The sequence below is a fragment of the Podarcis liolepis genome, assembly GCF_965112155.1.
Source record: "Podarcis liolepis genome assembly, chromosome: 13".
In the NCBI taxonomy this organism is placed as follows: Eukaryota; Metazoa; Chordata; class Lepidosauria; order Squamata; family Lacertidae; genus Podarcis; species Podarcis liolepis.
In genome coordinates this window covers 35,093,507-35,113,217 of record NC_139573.1, presented here as the reverse complement: position 1 = coordinate 35,113,217, position 19,711 = coordinate 35,093,507, and the positions used below count along the sequence as shown (strand labels likewise).

General features: G+C 46.1%; 2 protein-coding genes across 3 annotated transcripts in view; both read left to right on the top strand.

The window, feature by feature from the left end:
* Window positions 1–2,748: 2,748 nt before the first annotated feature.
* On the top strand, window positions 2,749–15,095 carry PHB1 (prohibitin 1). Of its 2 annotated transcripts, none has more exons than XM_083470256.1 (7): window positions 2,749–2,874; window positions 3,876–4,009; window positions 6,203–6,364; window positions 8,318–8,460; window positions 9,712–9,828; window positions 12,609–12,704; window positions 14,072–15,095. In XM_083470256.1, exons 2-7 carry the CDS (start codon window positions 3,922–3,924, stop codon window positions 14,282–14,284), a joined length of 819 nt encoding a protein of 272 aa, XP_083326382.1. In that variant the 5' UTR covers window positions 2,749–2,874; window positions 3,876–3,921; the 3' UTR covers window positions 14,285–15,095. The 2 variants fall into 2 exon arrangements, with proteins under 2 accessions (XP_083326382.1, XP_083326383.1); XM_083470257.1 differs by having other exon boundaries at window positions 2,865–3,061.
* Window positions 15,096–16,587: 1,492 nt separating this feature from the next.
* Window positions 16,588–19,711, top strand: part of ZNF652 (zinc finger protein 652) — a 35,871-nt gene continuing 32,747 nt past the window's right edge. Inside the window, exon 1 of the mRNA XM_083469834.1 lies at window positions 16,588–16,724. The gene's annotated coding sequence lies outside the window, so the exon portion shown is untranslated. The remainder of the gene's footprint in view (window positions 16,725–19,711) is intronic.

Sequence of the window (19,711 nt, the reverse complement as noted above, 5' to 3'; positions counted from 1 at the left end):
TCCGGTTGACTTCTGAAATGTTCGAAAACCAAGGCACAGCTTCTGATTGGTGCAGGCGCCCCAGAAACAACAGCCGACAACTGCATCGGACATTCGACTCCCGAAAAGAGTTCGAAAACCGGGACACTTACTTCCTGGTTTTGGTGTTTGGGAACCAAGGTGTTTGGGAACCAAGGTACCACTGTAGTTCAACAATAACATGGAGCCCAGACACCTCTCCTTTGAAAAACTAAGCACTCCAGTGAAAAGAAAGGCAGTCGCCATTGATAGCCCCCAATCAATCATTCTTATTCTGGATAGGCGAGTGTATTATGCCCTCCCAAGATGCGCTGTCAGCAGATTTCCTCGGTCTATCTGTCTCTGCTCAATAATATACCTCTGCTCCTAGAAATGTTGCTAGCTCAGCAGTGTCTTGGAGGAAAGAAAGGCAATTTTGTGCCTTTCCCCCACATTTTTAATGGAAGATTAAAAAGAAGAAGTAATGACCTATTGCTCTGATTCTGCTTAGTTAGTACTTTAATGGGGTTCGATGCCACAGTCAGCTGGGAAACAGCCAAAGAGAATGCCAGGCTGAACAAAAGGGGAAGGAAATGTGGTCAGAGGCTCAATGTCTTCCTTTGTGGGCTGTTTGGACAGGCCGGTCCGTGGCATTCTGTCCATGCTCAGAGCTCCTTTTCTGCTGATCACTGCAAGACATTTTCCACTGCTGCTGAGCCCTGACTTTGAAAACCAAATCTGGGATTCAGCCCTTTTCACCTGCAGCACATCACCTGCGTCAGAGCGTTTTCTTTTGCCATGAACACCTCTGTGTTCTTGGACCGTACCCAAACTTGTGCCCTCCGGATGTTTCGGGTGACAACTCCCATCATCCCTGACTATTAGCCGTGCTGGCTGGCTAGGGCTGGTGGGAGTTGGGCTCCCAAACATCTGTAGGGCAACAGGTTCTGCAAAGCTACCCTAAGCATATTGCTAAGAATTCAAGTTGTATTATTCTAACCTGATGGATACAAGAGATGCTGTTACTAAGTTATGGGAAACAGCGCCACCTACTGTTGGAACAACAGCATTACAGTTAAGATTCTGCATTGCATCACCTCCTTGGCAGTACAGTGGCACCTTGGGTTACATACGCTTCGGGTTACATACACTTCAGGTTACAGACTCCGCTAACCCAGAAATGGTATTTCGGGTTAAGAACTTTGCTTCAGGATGAGAACAGAAATTGTGCTCCGGCGGCGCAGCGGCAGCAGGAGGCCCCATTAGCTAAAGTGGTGCTTTAGGTTAAGGACAGTTTCAGGTTAAGAACGGACCTCCAGAACGAATTAAGTTCTTAACCCAAGGTACCACTGTAATAGGGGGCCTCTGCGAAGCAAAAGGAAGGGAGGTCCCTTTCCCACATCAGCACTGGTGGCAACATCAGAGATGGTGGGAGGCTGCCAGTAGCTTTAATGGTTGACAATGACATGGGTGTGTTTGGTTGCTCTCCTCTAATAGCAGAAAAGTACTACAATGGTTCCACCTCATTGACTACACCGGGCTGGGTTTGTAGGTTGCCCATCTGTTAACCCCAGTTCAAGTCCACGCCGGCTGGCTGCAGACCCCTGGAGACCCCCACACATAGCTGTCAACGTTTCCCTTTTTTTAAGGGAAAATCCCTTATTCTGAATAGGATTCCTTGCAAGAAAAGGGAAAAGTTGACTAGGGGAGGGGAGAGACCAGCAGTCTTCCTATTCACCAAAAGGCTGCTGTAGAGGCAGCACTGGCAGAGGCAACAGATCTTCCATAGTTGTCGGATCTGTTCTGTTCTTGTTTTTAGTATGTATTTTGTGTTCTCCTATTGTATTGTTATGCTGCGAAAAGCCCTGTGATCTTCAGGGGAAGGGGGTCACTAAGAGTCAGACACGACTAAACGACTAAACAACAACATAATGATGATAGTGGGGTGTCGGGTTTTTTTGAAGAATGGAAGTCCTTTTTGGACTATTTAAGAAAATATTATATAGTTTGATGTACCGTATTTTTCGCTCTATTGGACACAGTTTTTCCTCTCCAAAAATTGAGGGGAAATGTCTGTGCGTCCTATGGAGCGAATGCAGGCTTGTTCCATATGGCTTCTTTAGCCCTGCGCAGCCTCTCCCAGCAAGGAGAGGTTGTGTGGGGCTAAAGAGGAAGCCAAAACAGCCAGCTAACGATGATCTCGATATATCAACGGTAACAATATCGATATCGAAATCGTCGATAACGATATCGACGGTAACAATATCGGAGGACCCGATAATATCGATATCGCCAGTGGCGATAACGATAATGATATCGTTGTTATCGATAACTATATCGCGATGCCGCCGGTACCGATAACGATATCTATATCGCCGGTAACGATATCTATATCGCCGGTAACGATATCTATATCGATAACGTAATGTTAACGTAACGTAACGTAACGTATATGAGAATGGCAGGTGTCCAGCAATGGGTGGGGTGGGGGCGCTTGTTTCCCCTCCCGCACTGGCACCGCTGCCTCCTGCCCTTGGTGCTTACAGGTGGGAACGAGCACCAAATACGGCGGACAACAACTCCCAGGATCCCCTTGCGCTGCCCCAAAGGCGAAAGGGGGAGGCGGTGGTGCCGCGGTGCCCTTCGGGATCTGTAGTTCTCACGCCTTCCAAGGGAAGGCCCTGCCGTTAAGCGCCCTGCTAACGGCCCAGCGGGTGGGCCGGGGAACTACCGATCCCGTCAGGCGTCGCGGCCCTTTTAGGCGGGAGCCAATCGCGGGACGCTTCGCGGTCGCGCGGGTTTCGCGTCATGCCTCGAGCGACAAGGACCAGGTGGCTCGGCTAGGCATTCACGCGGAGGTCAGCGCTGCGCTGCGAGGTGAGATTCGAGCGCGGGAGGCGAAGGGCCTTGGCTGCTGCGCCCTTCGCGCCCCGGAGCCCCGGGAGGGTTGGCAAACGGTGCTTGGCACGCCAGCGGCTGCAGAAAAGGAAGAGAAAGGGGAGGGGAAGATAGGGAAACGGAGCTGGGAGAGCGTGGAGGTTAATTAGTGACATAAAGTAACGAGGTAAAGTAGGAAAGGGAGAACGGTGCTGAGAATATTCTTATTATCATCATCATCATCATTATTATTATTTTATATCTATACCGCCCTTCACCCGAAGATCACAGGGCGGTTTACAATAGAAAATACGAAAATATATAGCATAATTTTAATAATAATAATTCACACACACCCTCCCCAAACACACACAGTTAAAAAGGCCCTTGGTTGTTCCTAGGCTTGGGAGAAAAGGAATGCTTTTGCCTAAAGTTAAGTGGAAGGCGGCGATTCCCCTGCCCTCCATCTTTTTGGGGTTTTGAGCAGGAAAAGGATGTGCAGTATCTGTCATAGAATTGTAGAGCTTCATTCAGTCCAACCCCTGCAGTGCAGGAATCTTTTGCCCAACGCTGGTCTCGAACCCACAACCCTGAGATTAAGGAGTCTCGTGCTGCAGCAGCAGAGCTCTCATGATTGGTAAAATTAAAAAGTAAGCAGCGGTAGAATATAGTGATGGTGAGAGAGGGTGCGGGGTTGGGGGGAGAAGATGGCGGGTAATGCAAGACTGGGAAAGGCAGTGGTCCCTGAGAAGGGGGAAATATGGGGTTGAGGTGAGAGACGAGTAGAAAAAGCACAGGAAGCTTTTGTTCAAACTGTGTTCCAGATGCCTTGGAGTGCATTGCAAGCTGGGGGGGGGGCTGGGGGGCTTAGAATCATAGGATTGGAGAGATGGAACCACCCTGGTGGTCAAGTCCAACCTCCTGCAATGGTATCTTTTGGGAAGCTGTTTCGCGGACTGAGTTGTCTAATGCTGCTGCATCTTTCCTTTATGTTTGAGTAGGTGTGACTTTTTCGGCAACACAGGAGGCGGATTTGAGCTGACACCGATGGCTACCAAGATCTTTGAGACAATCGGCAAACTTGGCCTGGGGCTGGCAGTTGCCGGCGGAGTCGTCAACTCCGCTCTTTATAACGGTGAGGAGGCCTTTTCTTCCATAACACTGTGCTGTTGCATGATTATTTTTGTTTATCTGGAATTCTTCAGCCCAAAACAAACCACACCCTCTCATGATTTTCCTGTGGAATAAGATGGGAGTTTACAGGATCCTATCCTTTCCCACAGGCTATGTAGCAGTGATTTTTATAGAAAATATGAGGGTCTGGATCCTCACCTCTATAGGTGCTGCAGTCGTAAAATAAAAACAAAGCACAGCAGTGAATATACAGTTACAGTATTTCTCCTGAATATGGTCTACAGCAGCGGTAGCTAAAATGGCGCCCTCCAGTTATTGTTGGATTCTGGCTCCCGTCAGCCCCAGCCAACAGAGGGAATGGCCAGGGCTGATGGAGTTGTAGTCCAGAAAGATCCAGAAGGAACCACCATGTTGGCTACCCCTGGTCTACTGGTGCGATAGGAGACAGTCCCAAATGCTTCGGCTGCAACAAGCCTAATTCCCTATCTTTCTTATAGATCACTTGCACTTTGGTAGCCGTTGAGTTCATCCAACTTAGACCAGTGCTGTTGGCTTCACCTGGTTCTGTAATTTTGTAGTGGGGAGAAGGAGGAATGTGCTTATTTAGTCCTATTTATAAGCAAACTCGTTCTCTGAGCACCAGCCCTTATCTAACCAATGTGGGTGGCTTGGACAAACGCCAAGGCCTGCAGAAGTACAAAAATATATTTGGGGACTGAGCGTGCTCAATGTGCATAGAACATTGATGGCTTGGTGAATGGAATGACATACCTTGGAAGGGGGCATGACTGGCGGAACTCTAAATCAGGGTGGATAAAAATCAATGATTTTTTTTTTAAAAAAATCAATTTTTAAAAAAAATTAGATCAGATTTTTTAAAAAATAAAATGCTTTTGGAGGAAAAATCTTTCTAAAGATAGTTTTCTATTTAAGTTACATTATAGTCCAAAGGCTATTCATCAGGAAATAAGGATTTGTTTCAAGTTTTTCATGTGTGCTAAAACTCAGTCTAAGGTTGTTGTTGTTTAAAAAAACCCACATCAGTTAACAAACATGGATACATATGCTACATTGTTATTGTTTTAGTTAAGTAAATTGTTTAAATTGTTAATGATTATTTTTCTCCTTCCAATAAAGTACAGCAGAAAAGTTGTCCAAATATAAACAGTTAATTATGAAATTATTGTGAGGTTTAATAAGTTATCTGTCTATGTATTTTCAATAGTATAACCAAATCATTAATTTTTGATATAACTGTAAAAACTACCCTGAAAATTTATTATTCCAAAAATGAAACCTTCATCTGGTTGTAAATATTAAGATTATACCAGCAAGAATGAGTCTTTCTGTTAAAAAAAAATGAGTTAAATCAAGTCTTACAGACTAGTGATTTAAATCATGATTTACATTGATTTGATTTGATTTAAATCAAATCCCTGCTCTAAATCAAGCACTCCACAAAACTACTTGCTGCAGGACCTGTTTGGCCCATTTGTAAGGTGTGTAGGTGTGTGTGTGTGTATTTTTATTAAATTTCATAAATTTCATAAAATTCCAATACCTTTACAAAAGAAATTACTTTTCTATTTTTGACTTCCCAACCATTTTTCCTTTTCAACCCCTTTGCTGCACCCTATCCACACTCTTTTTATCATAGTCCTCCTAGCACAATAGTTTCTAATCCTTTCTTTTGCTCATAACTCAAAACCTGTTTGCGGATTCTTCATGTTGTAAAATTTCTTCAAATAATCCGAAAGGGGCTTCCATTCTTCAGGCCCATTTGTATTCTTTAATACAGTGTCCCTTTAAGAATGCACCGGTGAGGTGGAAGAAAAAGAAAGACCGGTCCACCAAGGGAGTAGGACAAATGGGGAGTAGGGGGGTGTATTGGTAAGTGTTTGGGGATTTGAACATGTGCTGTTCAACTGGTTTTTCTTAATGGTTTTCTAAAATGGTTTTTCAGGAGTGTGGATGGCGCAAATGTAAAATTCACATTTATTGAACTTCCCAGTTTTGCCTCTGGCCCCATTCACCTATGTCATGTGCCCCCCCCAAAAAAAACAGCCTCCAGAAGAATGTGTAAATGAATCCAGGTTTACCTAGAATCTGGGCATAGCGATCGTCACATAATCATCCAATATTTCTTCTTTGTGTTTTGAGTGCAATGTTGCTGAGCTGTTTCTCTCTTCTCTAGTTGACGCAGGCCACAGGGCTGTCATCTTTGACCGATTCCGAGGCGTCCAGGACATAGTGGTGGGAGAAGGGACCCATTTTCTCATTCCCTGGGTGCAGAAGCCAATCATCTTCGACTGCCGCTCACGCCCACGTAACGTTCCTGTAATCACTGGCAGCAAAGGTGAGCAGTGGGTGGATGCAGTTTTTTATCCTCTGGACTCGGGAGTCGGAAGTTGGGTCTGGGTAACGAGAAACTAAACACAAAGGCAAGCTGCCCTAACTACATACCAGCTTCTGACCCCAAATGCATCATTTTTTTAGCAGCAGCTATAAAGGCTGCTTTAAAATTGAGAAAGAAGACATCCATTTGAATATGTCCTTTCCCATAATGTTGCACGTAGTCATAGCAAGGGGTGTATGGGGTGCTAGGGGAGGGGTAATACCTCTGGTGGGGCGCGGGTGGCGCTGTGGTCTAAACTACCAAGCCTAGGGCTTGCTGATTGGAAGGTCGGGAGTTCGAATCCCCGCAACGTGTTGCTCGGTCCCAGCTCCTTCCAACCTAGCAGTTCGAAAGCATGTCAGAGTGCAAGTAGATAGGTACCGCTCTGGCGGGAAGGTAATCGGCATTTCCTTGTGCTGCTCTGGTTTGCTAGAAGTGGCTTAGTCATGCTGGCCACATGACCCGGAAGCTGTAGGCCGGCTCCCTCGGCCAATAAAGCGGGATGAGCGCTGCAACCCCAGAGTCACCCGCGACTGGACCTAACAGTCAGGGGTCCCTTTACCTTTACCTAATACCTCTGGTAGGGGACATGTCATACTCCTCCTGGGGTGGTTTGTCCAGCTTGTCCTTGCACCCAGCTCTCACCCAGGACTCCTAGAAGATGCCAAGATGCAATAGCAGCCACTCCCCGAGAATGGCTTCGACTGGCCAGCTGAACCACGTGTGGGTGGTCGGTGGGTCTCAAACCCTCAGGGAGCTAGGGACTTCCCCTGCATGTGAAGACAAGCTCCAGCAGATTGAGCGAACAAAACCAATACAGTGGTACCTCAGGTTAAGTACTTAATTCGTTCCAGAGGTCTGTTCTTAACCTGAAACTGTTCTTAACCTGAAGCACCACTTTAGCTAATGGGGCCTCCCGCTGCTGCTGCCGCACCGCCAGAGCACAATTTCTGTTCTCATCCTGAAGCAAAGTTCTTAACCTGAAGCACTATTTCTGGGTTAGCGGAGTCTGTAACCTGAAGCATATGTAACCTGAAGCATATGTAACCACTGTAGTGGATCCAACAATCAAGAAGGCAGTTTCTGCACATGCTGTAGGCGGAAGTGAGGGGCAGATGGGGCTTGTCCGCCTGGGTGGGCAGCCCATCTAGGAAAAGGAAAACTCTGATCTTAAACCACCGCTGCCTTTGAGGGACATCTTCAGGAGAAGAAAAGGCTAAGGAGTAAACCCTACACAAATTTGGAGTCCCTAAGATGGTTGAATGGCACCTTGCACTGCTCCTTCCGGCAGCAACTGCAGCCAAGCTGGTGCCAAACATATTGTTCTGCTTTCCTTTGGACCACATCAGCAAGGCATCTGCGCAGCCGAAGAACTTTGTATGCGATGCCCTGGCTTGTACACCAGGGAGCTCACTTTGCTGCTGCTGACACAGCGGTTTGACTTCACCCCCGGAGGTGTGCTCCATTGTCTCTCAAGACGGACGGATGCCAACAACAACAGTCATAGCCATCTCAGTGCTGCTGCTTATATATCCAAAGTGGGGGTGGCATTAGCAAGTTTGTGGGGAGCCCCAAGGTTTGCAGAAGTACATAAAACCTTTAGAATCCTCTCTTCCCAAGAGCTCACTGAGCAGTGAGTGTTCTGAGCAGGATATTGGCCTCTGAGCAGCGGTTGCTTTAGGGAGGGGGCAGGAACTAAAAACTGGGAGTGGGGGACAGAGTTGAGTGTCCGGAATCCTGCACAGCAACACTCAATGCCAGCAACATTTTGTTGCGGGTCCCACCTGCGAACCCCTAAAGCAGTAGTGGTGGAATTTGTGCCGGCGCCGCCAATCCAGCTTAACATTTTGACCTTTAGCAGTTGCTGAGACTTGTTCCTGCTCTGCCCCTCTCCCTGCTTCCTTCCCCTGGTAGATCTACAGAACGTGAACATCACACTAAGGATCTTGTTCAGGCCGGTGACCATGCAGCTCCCCCGGATTTTCACCACGATCGGCGAGGATTACGATGAGCGGGTGCTGCCTTCCATCACAACTGAGATCCTCAAATCTGTGGTGGTAAGGACCAGGGAACAGCTGGTGATATTCCTCTTTTCATTGGAAGCCTCTGGCTCCATTAATACTGGAGCCCTAAATGGCAGGGCTGGGGAACCTTGGACTGCAGCTCCCATCATCCTTGACTGTTGATTATGCTGGCAGGGGCTTATGGGAGTTAGAGTCCCACAAGAGCTGGAGGGCTTCAGCTGCCCCTCCCCTATCTTTGGGCCTTGTGTTCCTCTTTTCTCATCCTCCGAAGGAAGGAAAAGGGGAGCGGTTGTATTAGAAAGCCAAAGGAGAGATCTTAAGGGGTACATGGAGACCAGCAGCACACTTTGGGTCACATAGTTTTCCATTAGGATTGATCCTTTTAAATACTAACCAAGGGCCAAGCTAGATGTGAGAGGGTTAAACCGCCCTGAGACCTCCAGGTATAGGGCATTATATAAACTCTAATAACAACAACAACTATAATAATAGTAATAATAATAATAAATGAAATAATAAATGGTAGGCGTGGCTGGCCTGATACAAACCCTGATGTGGGCAGAGGGGCTTTTACCCTGTGTCACTTCTGCAGTTCTGATCTAGATCACCTCTTCCCACTGCTTTTCTTTTTAATAATTTTCAATATCATAAACAGTGTCATGTCTAGCTCGGTGCTAACTAAAGTGGTAAAGGGTGGCACTGTGATCTAAACCACTGAGCCTTTGGGGCTTGCCGATCAGAAGGTCGACGGTTTGGATCCCTGTGACGGGGTGAGCTCCCATTGCTCTGTCCCAGCTCCTGCCTACCTAGCAGTTTGAAAGCACACCAGTGCAAGTAGATAAACAGGTACCACAGCAGCGGGAAGGTAAACGGCGTTTCCGTGCACTCTGGCTTCCCTCAGGGTGTCCCGTTGAGCCAGAAGCTGTTTAGTCATGCTGGCCACATGACCCGGAAAGCTGCCTGTGGACAAATGCCGGCTCCCTCGGCCTGAAAGCGAGATGAGTGCTGCAACACCGTAGTCTGGACTTAACCGTCCAGGGGTCCTTTACCTTTTTTTTTTACCTTAACTAAAGTGGTATTGGATAATGTCTCAGAGTAATGGAGGGAAAGAGCCGGGAAGGTGTGTCCATGCATTTGCCTGGATCAGAGGATGCCGACTTGGCAATCCACATCCAGCAGCGTCCCTTGCAGGCTCCTTAGGGCTATGTTGTAACAAGGGCTTGCAGCTTTAACGAAAGCTCTTTGGTTTACTTCCGCATTTATCATTGCTTGTCTCCTTTTTAGGCTCGCTTTGATGCTGGTGAGTTGATCACGCAGAGAGAACTCGTTTCTAGGCAAGTGAGCGAAGACCTCACGGAAAGAGCGGCAACTTTTGGCCTCATCCTAGATGATGTTTCCTTGGTAAGAGCTACCTTCTAGTTTGGCTTACAGCAGGGAAAAGAAGCTTGTGGCCCTCTAGACCTCGCTGAACTCCCGCTCCTATCATCCCCAGCCAGCGTGGCCAGTAGTCACTGGTTCTAATCCAGCAAATTCTGGAGCAGACATAGGCAAACTCAGCCCTCCAGATGTTTTGAGACTACAACTCCCATCATCCCTAGCTAACAGGACCAGTGGCCAGGGATGATGGGAGTTGTAGTCCGAAAACATCTGGAGGGCTGAGTTTGCCTATGCCTGTTCTGGAGGATCACAGGTTTCCCACTCTGACTTTAGGGACTGGACCCTTCAAATTCCATTCTCTGCACCACAAAATCTGCAGTGAAAAAAAAATTCATGGCAGAGGAAGCAGAAGATTTGGATCGGGGGAATATTTACTGCTGGAAAAAAATATGTGTTTATTCAGAAGCTGTTAGGTTCGTCTCTTATTTTCTCCAGAGTTAAATAGGTTAGTGATTTTGTTTTTCACCTGCCGGGCATGCAAACCTTAAGGCCATGGTTAGCCCTTCCAATACCGCAAACCAATAGTAAGGTCTCGATTGTGATTTTGGTCAGCTACCGCAGCCGGTTTGCAGAATTCAGGCCGAGGCTGTGTTTTGATCCTTAAAGTGGGCCTATGGGCCTTCAGATGTTGTTGGACTGCAATTCCCATCATACCCAACCATTTGTAGTGCTGCTAGGGGCTGATGGGAGTAGGAGTCTTTGATGGGTTCCCCATCAAAGGGATGCTCAAAGTACAATTGGGAGAAGTGAGCAAGCTTGAGGGCTGCCTCTGCTGGATGCAGCGAGAGGTTTGGGAGGCTATCGAGGTTCAAACAAAAGCAACACAAAATTCTCAAGTCCCTCAGTGGCGTCTCTTGTCAAAACTCCAAAGCTGTTATCACAAAATGCTTAGGAACCTTCACAATTGAGAGCCAGGATGTGTGTGTGTGTGTGTGTGTGTGTGTGTGTGTGTGTGTGTGTTTTCCATCTCTGCTTCCAGCAATGTGGAAGAAGGCCAAGATTTCACCAGTAGTTCTTAGAAGTCTAGATTCTAGAACAGAGCTTTCAAAACTGTGTCACAACACATTAGTGTGTCAGCTGCGGTGTGTAGGTGTATCACGCGAACACACCCCATGCTAGAAAGGGGTTAGTTTAACCTCCTGTTTGCTAGTAAAACTGAATTACTGTGTCACGAAACGATGCATGTCTAAAAAGTGTGCCACCAACATGAAAAGTTTGGAAAGCTCTGTTCTAGAATATGGTATACAGTGGTTCCTCACAAGACGAAATTAATTCGTTCCGTGAGTTTTTTCATATAGCGAATTTTTCGTCTTGCGAAGCACGGTGTCGGAAAAGTTTTGGAAAAGCTTCAAAAATCACCAAAAACCTCAAAAAAGGCTACCACACCGCGTTCTATGAGTTGCTCCTCAAAGTCAAGTCGCAACTGTATTAACGGTGTTAAGAAAAAGGAAACAAACTTGCAAAAAACGCAAGACGTTTTCGTCTTGCAAAGCAAGCCCATAGGGAAATTCGTCTTGCGAAGCAGCTCAAAAACCGCAAAACCCTTTCGTCTAGCAAGTTTTTCGTCTTGCGAGGCATTCGTCTTGCGGGGCACCACTGTACTCTATTTCTCTGGCTTTGCAGTGCTCTTTGCCTGTAAGAATGCAAGAACTCAGCCAGCCACCAACAACAGGGATGCGGTAGTCCTATGATTCCAAGAAAAGGAGAAGAGGGGAAAGTTGTGAATAACGTACTGAAGAGCTTTGTAATAAATTTTGATTTTATTTGTATGCCACTTTCCCACTAAAATATAATGCTCAAAACCGCTTACAACAAAGAAACAGGCGTGCATTTCTAACAAATGCAAAAAAATCAGTTTTTTGCAAAGCAAAAAAAAAGTAACAAATTTCATAATAGCACAGCAAAACAAAAATATAACAACATACAAGCCCCCACCCTCGTATTTCAGTACTATAAATTTAACAAGATTGCTTAAACAACATGCAACATCCAATAGCAAGTAGAACAGGGAGAAACACACACAGCATCCAATAGGAAAAAATGCTCAATTGAACTGAATTTTGAGATTTGGCTTTGCATCGCAGTCACTGATAAGGCTGATGAAGTTGATGGGTCCAGCAACACCTAGATTGCCCATTCCTACTTTGGAACAGCCTCCTAATCCCAGTACCCTAATATAGCTAACTGAAAGTGCATAGAACTGAAATAATCACATATTCTTCCCCTAATTTCCTTCCCTACCCCCTTCATCACCCCACCTTCCTCTGTTGTTTTCCTTATGTTGTTTGCCTCTGTGTTTTTTTCCCTTTCTTTTCTAGACTGTAAGTCTTTTGGGGCAGCAGAGACCTGTCAAACCTGTTTGTAAAGTACCAAGTCTGTAGATGTTGCTAACCTAATCAATTAAAAGAAAACAGCAGCCAATGCAATACATATGTTAAGCCAGTGGTGCTTAAATGAAACCTGCATATAAGCTGTGGACCTTACCTCCTTTTGGGACTGATCATGTTTCTCCAGATTTGGTGCCTACTTTACCATCTTTTCAGCACCGGGTTAAGGCATATTTTTATTTACCCAGTCATTTTAAATTTCTATAATCCATTGGTCGCCTTTGTAATTACTTTGTGTTATATTATGTTTCAATTAAGCCTCTGTCCTCTTGTACATCTCCTGCCCGGGGAATCTGTTTGGAAGTAAGACAATAAAGAAATGTTTTTTGAGCACGTGCATTTATTCTTCCCTCTTAGACACATCTGACATTCGGAAAGGAGTTCACGGAGGCAGTAGAAATGAAGCAAGTCGCACAGCAAGAAGCAGAGAGAGCCAGATTCATCGTGGAAAAGGTGAGGGCGTTGAGCTTGCCAGCTGGCCTCAACATCTGTCGTCATTTCTTGCCAATGCAACAACCGAGGTGGGGTTTTTTCACCTCATTCAGTGTTCCACTTGCTTCATGTTCTGCAGAACCCATCCCTTCCAATGCACCGTTTCTGTGTTGCAAATGCTTTAGAGCAGCTTTGGGGAATCTGTGGCCCTCCAGATGTTGTTGGACTACAAATGCCATCAAGCCTGGCCATGGTCTGGAGCTGATGAGAGTTGGGAGTGAAAAGGGATTTGGAGGGCCGTGGGTTCCCCACTCCTGCATAAGAGACATCAGAATCCTCTGGGATCAGTCCAGAGGCATCATATTTTCTGCAGTACCAGCCAGATGTTCTCTGAGAAACCTACAAGCAGGAGAAGAAAGCAACCGCCATATCCTGTTTTTGCTCCTCAGCGAGTGGAACTGCCTCTTGAAATCTGGAGGCTGCTTGCACCTGGCATGACCCATAGCCACTGTAACAGACTTACAGTGCGATCCTAAGCATGTTTACTCAAAACTAAGTCCTACTGAACTCAATTGGGCTCGGATTGAAGCCTTGGAAGACTCCATGAATTTGTCTTAACTCGTTTTTTGAAACCACCTAAACTGGCCCTTTTCATTTATCTCATTGACAGGGACGCGGGTGGCGCTGTGGGTTAAACCACAGAGCCTACGACTTGCCGATCAGAAGGTCGGCGGTTCAAATCCCCGCGACGGGGTGAGCTCCCGTTGCTCAGTCCCTGCTTCTGCCAACCTAGCAGTTCAAAAGCATGTCAAAGTGCAAGTAGATAAATAGGTACTGCTCTGGCAGGAAGGTAAACAGTGTTTCTGTGCGCTGCTCTGGTTCGCCAGAAGCAGCTTAGTCATGCTGGCCGCATGACCCGGAAGCTGTACGCCGGCTCCCTCAGCCAATAAAGCGAGATGAGCGCTGCAACCCCAGAGTCAGCCACGACTGGACCTAATGGTCACGGGTCCCCTTTACCTTTAAACTGGCCCTTTTCATTTATCTCATTGACTGTCCTGTAAAATAGGCTGGGCTGTGAAAGATGATGACTTGCTTGACGCTGCCTAGCCTAGGTCAGCAATTGGAGCCTGGTCTCTTTTTCTGACACTCCTATGGCTACTGAGCATGCTGAGCCATCACTGAGTGTATCTGCGCATGCAAGTCTGCAGATAACTGCTGCTACTCTGGTTTTCTCGGATGCCTGTTTTTGGTTACACTTCTGTCGGCATGCGCCACCTGAGTTCATTATTATTGGGGGCACATGACCTGTTTATCAGCACTGCCCTTTGGCCAAAGTTCACTGTCTGTATCTTATCTCTCCCCCCACCCCAACCCGGTCCCCTTCACAGGCAGAGCAGCAAAAGAAAGCCGCTATAATCTCAGCTGAGGGGGATTCGAAGGCAGCTGAGCTCATCGCCACGTCACTGTCTTCAGTGGGCGACGGCCTCATTGAGCTGCGCAAACTTGAGGCAGCCGAAGACATCGCTTACCAGCTCTCGCGCTCCCGCAACATCACCTACCTGCCCTCAGGACAGTCAGTGTTGCTCCAGCTACCACAATGAGTGTCCTGACTCTCCCCATCCTCATGTTTTTTTTCTACTATTCCCTTGAAACTTAACAGATGAGTCATAAGTATATAATCACTGAGATTTCCCCATCTGGGGGTTGACAGATAGCAGGAAATCAAATGGATGTAAAATCCCTCGATCTAATTAAGGCAATCTCCCTTTCCCACTCTAGAATAAAATTTTTAGCAGATCAGTGCTTGGAATAAAAGCTGTAAAGGAGTGGGGGGTGTTTGTTTTTGTCCACTGGGAAAGCCTTTTGTTTTGGTAAGACCTTGCCATAGCAGCCTGCGGTCTGTGTAATCGGAACTAGGCCAACTTTGGTTTGCTGCTGTTTATGGAAAAGAGAAGGGTTTTTTTTCCTTGCCCCCACCTTCTTTCCTGCCAGATCTAGTGTCATACAGGTAGCATATCAGCTCCTCTTCCTGGTTTATTTCTCCCTAATTTCTGGTTCTGCAGTAATGCTTCAGACTGCAACAGCGCAGATCTAAAACACCTGATATAGTTTCAGTTCTGTATAGATCTGAGATTATAATGTTCCCATATGTGGAATTACAGTTCTTGGAGACAGCTCTTTCTCTTCTCTGTAGCTTGTATCTGACCTTGTGCAGAAAAAGGCTGACTTTTTAGGCAGCAAGCATCTATTCCACATGTCTCAAGGCCCAGCTTTAAGAGGGGTACTTATTCCACTGATAGGCTGCATTCATGCGTGTGTTATTGGGGCTCTTTTAATTAAAAGATGTTCACTTTAACATATTGCAAAATATGAAATTGTACTAACCAACCTTCAATAAATGAACAAATAAAATGCCTCTTCTTAACTGCGTGGTTTGTATTTAGCACGTTGACAGTGTTACCAAAATTTATGGTTGTGTTTGCTTTTCACAATTTGCATTTTCCATCAGAGGTGGGGAGGAAAATCTAGCGAAAAAAGTGTTGTGTGGATGGCAGATTGGGACTACAACTCCCATTAACCCTCAGCCAGGATGGTCAGTGATTGGGGATGGTGGCAGTTGTAGTCCAACAACATTTGGAAGGTGCCGTGTTGACTGTCTTGCACTCAAGTAGTCCCAGAAAAGCCTCTAAAATCTTACAGCTGGTTCTGCCAGTGTTTAAGGTTAGCAAAAAAACAGGATTGCTACCCCACCCACCCCCCACTGCCCAGTTACTAAATTTAGTGTTCATTTGAATGTTAACCTGCATTTGAATTGTGTGATTGACACATGCCTGGGACATAGTGAATCAGATTCTGGGAAAGATGCCTATCAAATTAATGCTTAGTTTCTAAATGTGTTTCGTTCATGGGCCTCATATTTCCACAGAAGCAGATTTCTTTAAATTATATCCAACTACGTTCTCCTCAGAGTAAACCCCTTGAAATATTTGGGCCTAGGTTAGTCCTAAGACCACTGGAAGAAAAAGGTGTCCTGCCCAATGTTTTTTGAGACATGGCTACGCAATAAATTGAGAAGCTTGCATAGTATTAAGAACAAGGGCAGTAAGGTAATTGAAGCTAGGTGCTGTTCACTGGCAGAGTCAACAGATGATTCCTGCCACAGGCCAATGTTACATTCTGGGCTGGCACTCAGAGCAGCACGTAGCAGCTGGATCTAGCCACTCTTTAAATTTCCCACAATGCCCTGGGCCTAGCATTGTTCTGGGGCATTATGGGAAATTAACGTGATGGCTAGAGTTAGCTGTCCAGCCCTGCTTTGCCACCACAGCCAGGGCTCACTGACGGAAGAGATGACTCACCAAAACACACTTTGCCCAAGGCCCCCCTCAAATCTGCCTTGTAACGTATGTTCAAAGTGTTGCATGGTCAATTTTGCAGTGCTTGTTTTCACAAGGCTGTTTTTGGCTGCCTACAGTGCCCCCACCTTTGATCTCCATTTTCACATGAAAGGACATGTCACCTGGGCAGAGAAAGAAAGGAAACTGCATAACAAACCCACACCTGTTCGCATACTGCAGCCATTTGCCAACACACAGCGGGACACGCCTGCCCCTCAGCTGCAGATCTTAATCGGGACCGTGATTTCCCTGTTGGCACTGGAGACTGAAGATGCCTAATCTGCTTTCCACATAGATGCTCCCTAGCCTTCGGAATATTTCTCATGGCATTTTTCTCCCCAGGCATCCTGGCTGCAATCCCAACAGATAATCTCCCTTCCATATCCTCCCTGCGGTTTCACTTGGCAGCCGCTCCAAGCTTCAGTTCTTGCCGTACGTTGCCGCATATACTTGTCTTCCAAGAAGCAACGATCCCACTCTCATGTCAATGCGCAGGTGGTGTGAGAGTGTTTCTTCACCTGCAAATGTAGAAGCTGCGAGGCAGATTAGAATGTGCTTTTGGGTGCAGCGGGTGGAGAACGTCTGCATACCAACCTCACCATGATCTGCTCTCTGGGGAACACAGAAAGCAGTCGTATACCAGGTCAGATATTCTTTTACCATCTAGTCCAGTGTTGTCCAGGCATAGCCAACTTGGTGCTCTCCAGGGGTATTGGTTTACAACTCCCGCCAGTCCCATCCAGAATGGCCTATGGCAGGCATGTCCAAAGTCCGCTTCAGGGGCCTGATCCGGCCCGCTGGTTGGTTTAATCCGGTCCTTGTAGCAGTTTATTTCCTGGGGTGAAATCCTAAAAAAACCTCAACAGCTTCAATCCTAAAAGAAGCTCAACAAACAACTCCACCCCTAAAAAACCTTTTAAAAAGTTCAACAACTTCAATCCTCAAAAAAGCCCAACAACTTTGGGGTAAAATCATAGAAAAAGCTCAACAACTTTTCAATCCTAAAAAAAGGTCAACAACTGGTTGGTCCTTTGGTCAGCCCCCATGGCCCTTCGCTTCATCAAATCTGGCACTGGCTCTCCAGGGTTTGTGGTAGGTATCCCAAGTAAGAATAAAAAAAGATAGTACTTAATTATTGTTGATAGTATTCAATACCTGTAATGGGAATTGGGGTTGCTTGTGCGTAAACTGCAAACTGCTCCAAGCTGGTTGTATAGCTAAACCATTCCCTGGTTTGACAGCCCTTACAACGCGACTGTCTCAGTCACTGGCAGAATCCGTCAGTGGGCGTTTCCTAAATTTCCTCCAACATAAAAATTCCTTGACTCCAAGTCTCCTCCTAGATTCTCTGCGCAGAAGCCTTCTGCGCAGCGGGGGCGTGCCAAGCGGAGGTCCAGTGCTCTCTCCGCTGATTTCACTGGAAGAGTCTCGGAGCCTCCCCTCCGCAGTACTCTCAGCCTCCTCTTTCTCCCTGGTGTCCCCTGGATTTCCTTCCCCAGCGGAAGCTCTCTCTCTCTCCTTGCTAGTTCCCTCCCCTGCATCATTGGAGCGTCTTACCTCTCCTCTTGCCTCTGATGGCAGTTCCCTGACAATACCAATATGGGGGCCAGGAGAGAGCAAAAGGGATTATATGAGAGGTAAACATTTCCAAAATATTTTTGCTGTTTTGTTTACATTCCACTTTTCCTCCAAGGAGCTCAAGGTAGTACATGTGGTTCCCCTCTCCACTTTATCTTCATAATAACCAGTGCTATTTTTCTAGGAAAAAAGGTGCCAGAACTCGCTATGAATGCCTCCCTTGTTCTCTTATAATGGCAACGGTGTCCACCTGGAAGGTGCCGGAACTGAGTTCTGGCAAGTTCTGGCTGAAAAAAAGCCCTGAGATAATTCAGTCAACGATGATTGGCTCAAAGTTGCCCAAAGAGCTTCATGAATGAAAGGGGATTTGTACACCAATCTCTTAAATCCTAATCTGACACACTAACACGACACCATGCTGACTATGAATACATCCATCAATGCTCAGGAAGGGACAGCACAACCCCTTTTCCCACAGCCTGCTCTGACCCATTTGTCTTTTTTATATTTGTGTTATTAGTCACTGAAGTTTGTTCACTAAAAAGATGAAGCTGGCGATGATAATGATTATATAAAATCCTGCTTAAATATCAAACAAGTATATACAAATACCTTTGTTATGCCATATGTAGGTCAACATCAAGTCTACTCAGTCAAAAGGTTTCCACATATGGAATTCAGCCAGCAAGGGTTGTTTGTGCACATGCATAATCTGCCACTGAAGATACCTTAAATCAAAGTTGTAATGATGGTTCCTGATGTCATGGAACAATTTTTGTCTATTGTCAGATGCCCCTCTACCTGTTGGTTCCTGAGGATGTTTTGGTCTACATTTGAGGACTCAGCCATTTTTAAAAAACGCACTGATTTGGGTAACACTTTGGCATGATGGTTCTTGAGACACACCCAGTCACTGTTCATGGAAGGAATAATAAAAAGGGGGAGACTAAAAGACAGACTAGAAAAGCGTCAACACCCAACTACTCTCAATAAAGCATCGTTCGTATGCTGCATACATTTCTACCTTCTATTTTTCAAAGCTGCTTTTCCCTTGGTTTCTAGGTCCGCTAACCCTAACAATCCTGGTATTTATGTTGGGATAGACTAAAACAGGCATAGGCAAATTCGGCCCTCCAGATGTTTTGGGACTACAAATCCCATCATCCCTGACCACTGGTCCTGTTAATAGGGATGATAGGAGTTGTAGTCCCAAAACATTTGGAGGGTCGAGTTTGCCTATGCCTGGACTAAAATGAATGACAAGAATGCCCACTGGAAACAACGGCAGCTCTTTCTTATGGGAGCTTAGGATGCTGCCTTGCACTGAGTAGAAGATGGTGGTCTATCTAGCTAACAGTCATCTATGCTCACCCGCAGTGATTATTCAGAATTGCAGACAGGATTATTTCCCTAGTTACCCGGCAGTGCTGGAGACTGAACCTGGGGTTTTTTTCTGCACACAAACCAAGAACTTTACTTCCGTGGAGCAGTCATATAAAAAAGGACATTTGGAGAGCTCATTATTTCCCAGGGGCCTTCAGATAGCTCCCATTGTTTCCAGTGGCAATGGGCATTCTCGTCATTAATTTCCAAAGTGTAAATTGGATTTGTTTTTCCCTCACGGGTAACAACCACTGCTGCTTTTCTGACTTCATTGTGATATAAGTAAAAAGACTGCTCCATTTCCCTTATGGGGTACCCAAGAGCCCATATAGAGTCCTTTTGTAGGTTCTCTCTCGGTAGGTGAAAATAACAGAGACCAACCAGAGAATATTGAGAAGCAAAGCAACTACGGTAGTAAGCCTGATATTTATTGACTGTTGCAACATGGTGCTCCCCCACATGTAGGAGAGAGGAGGACGACCTCGAACAATGGCGCGCAAGGCCTTATATAGCCATTTTGAAATTCCCTGCCCTGAAGCTCAAGACCACTCCTCCATACATCATACCTACATCACAGAAAAGCAGTCTACAACAGAAATTTGAATGTTGTTGTTTTTCCTGTCTGCCAGGTTATCTGATAATGCCTTATTTGATTGCCTTTTCTGCTAG

What these genes read in the sequence shown, in the direction of transcription:
- PHB1 (XM_083470256.1), top strand. Translation starts at nt 3,922, where the DNA reads ATGGCTACCAAGATCTTTGAGACAATCGGCAAACTTGGCCTGGGGCTG. An exon ending in CAACTCCGCTCTTTATAACG is followed by an intron (nt 4,010 to 6,202) that starts GTGAGGAGGCCT and finishes TCTCTTCTCTAG; the next exon opens with TTGACGCAGGCCACAGGGCT. An exon ending in TGTAATCACTGGCAGCAAAG is followed by an intron (nt 6,365 to 8,317) that starts GTGAGCAGTGGG and finishes TTCCCCTGGTAG; the next exon opens with ATCTACAGAACGTGAACATC.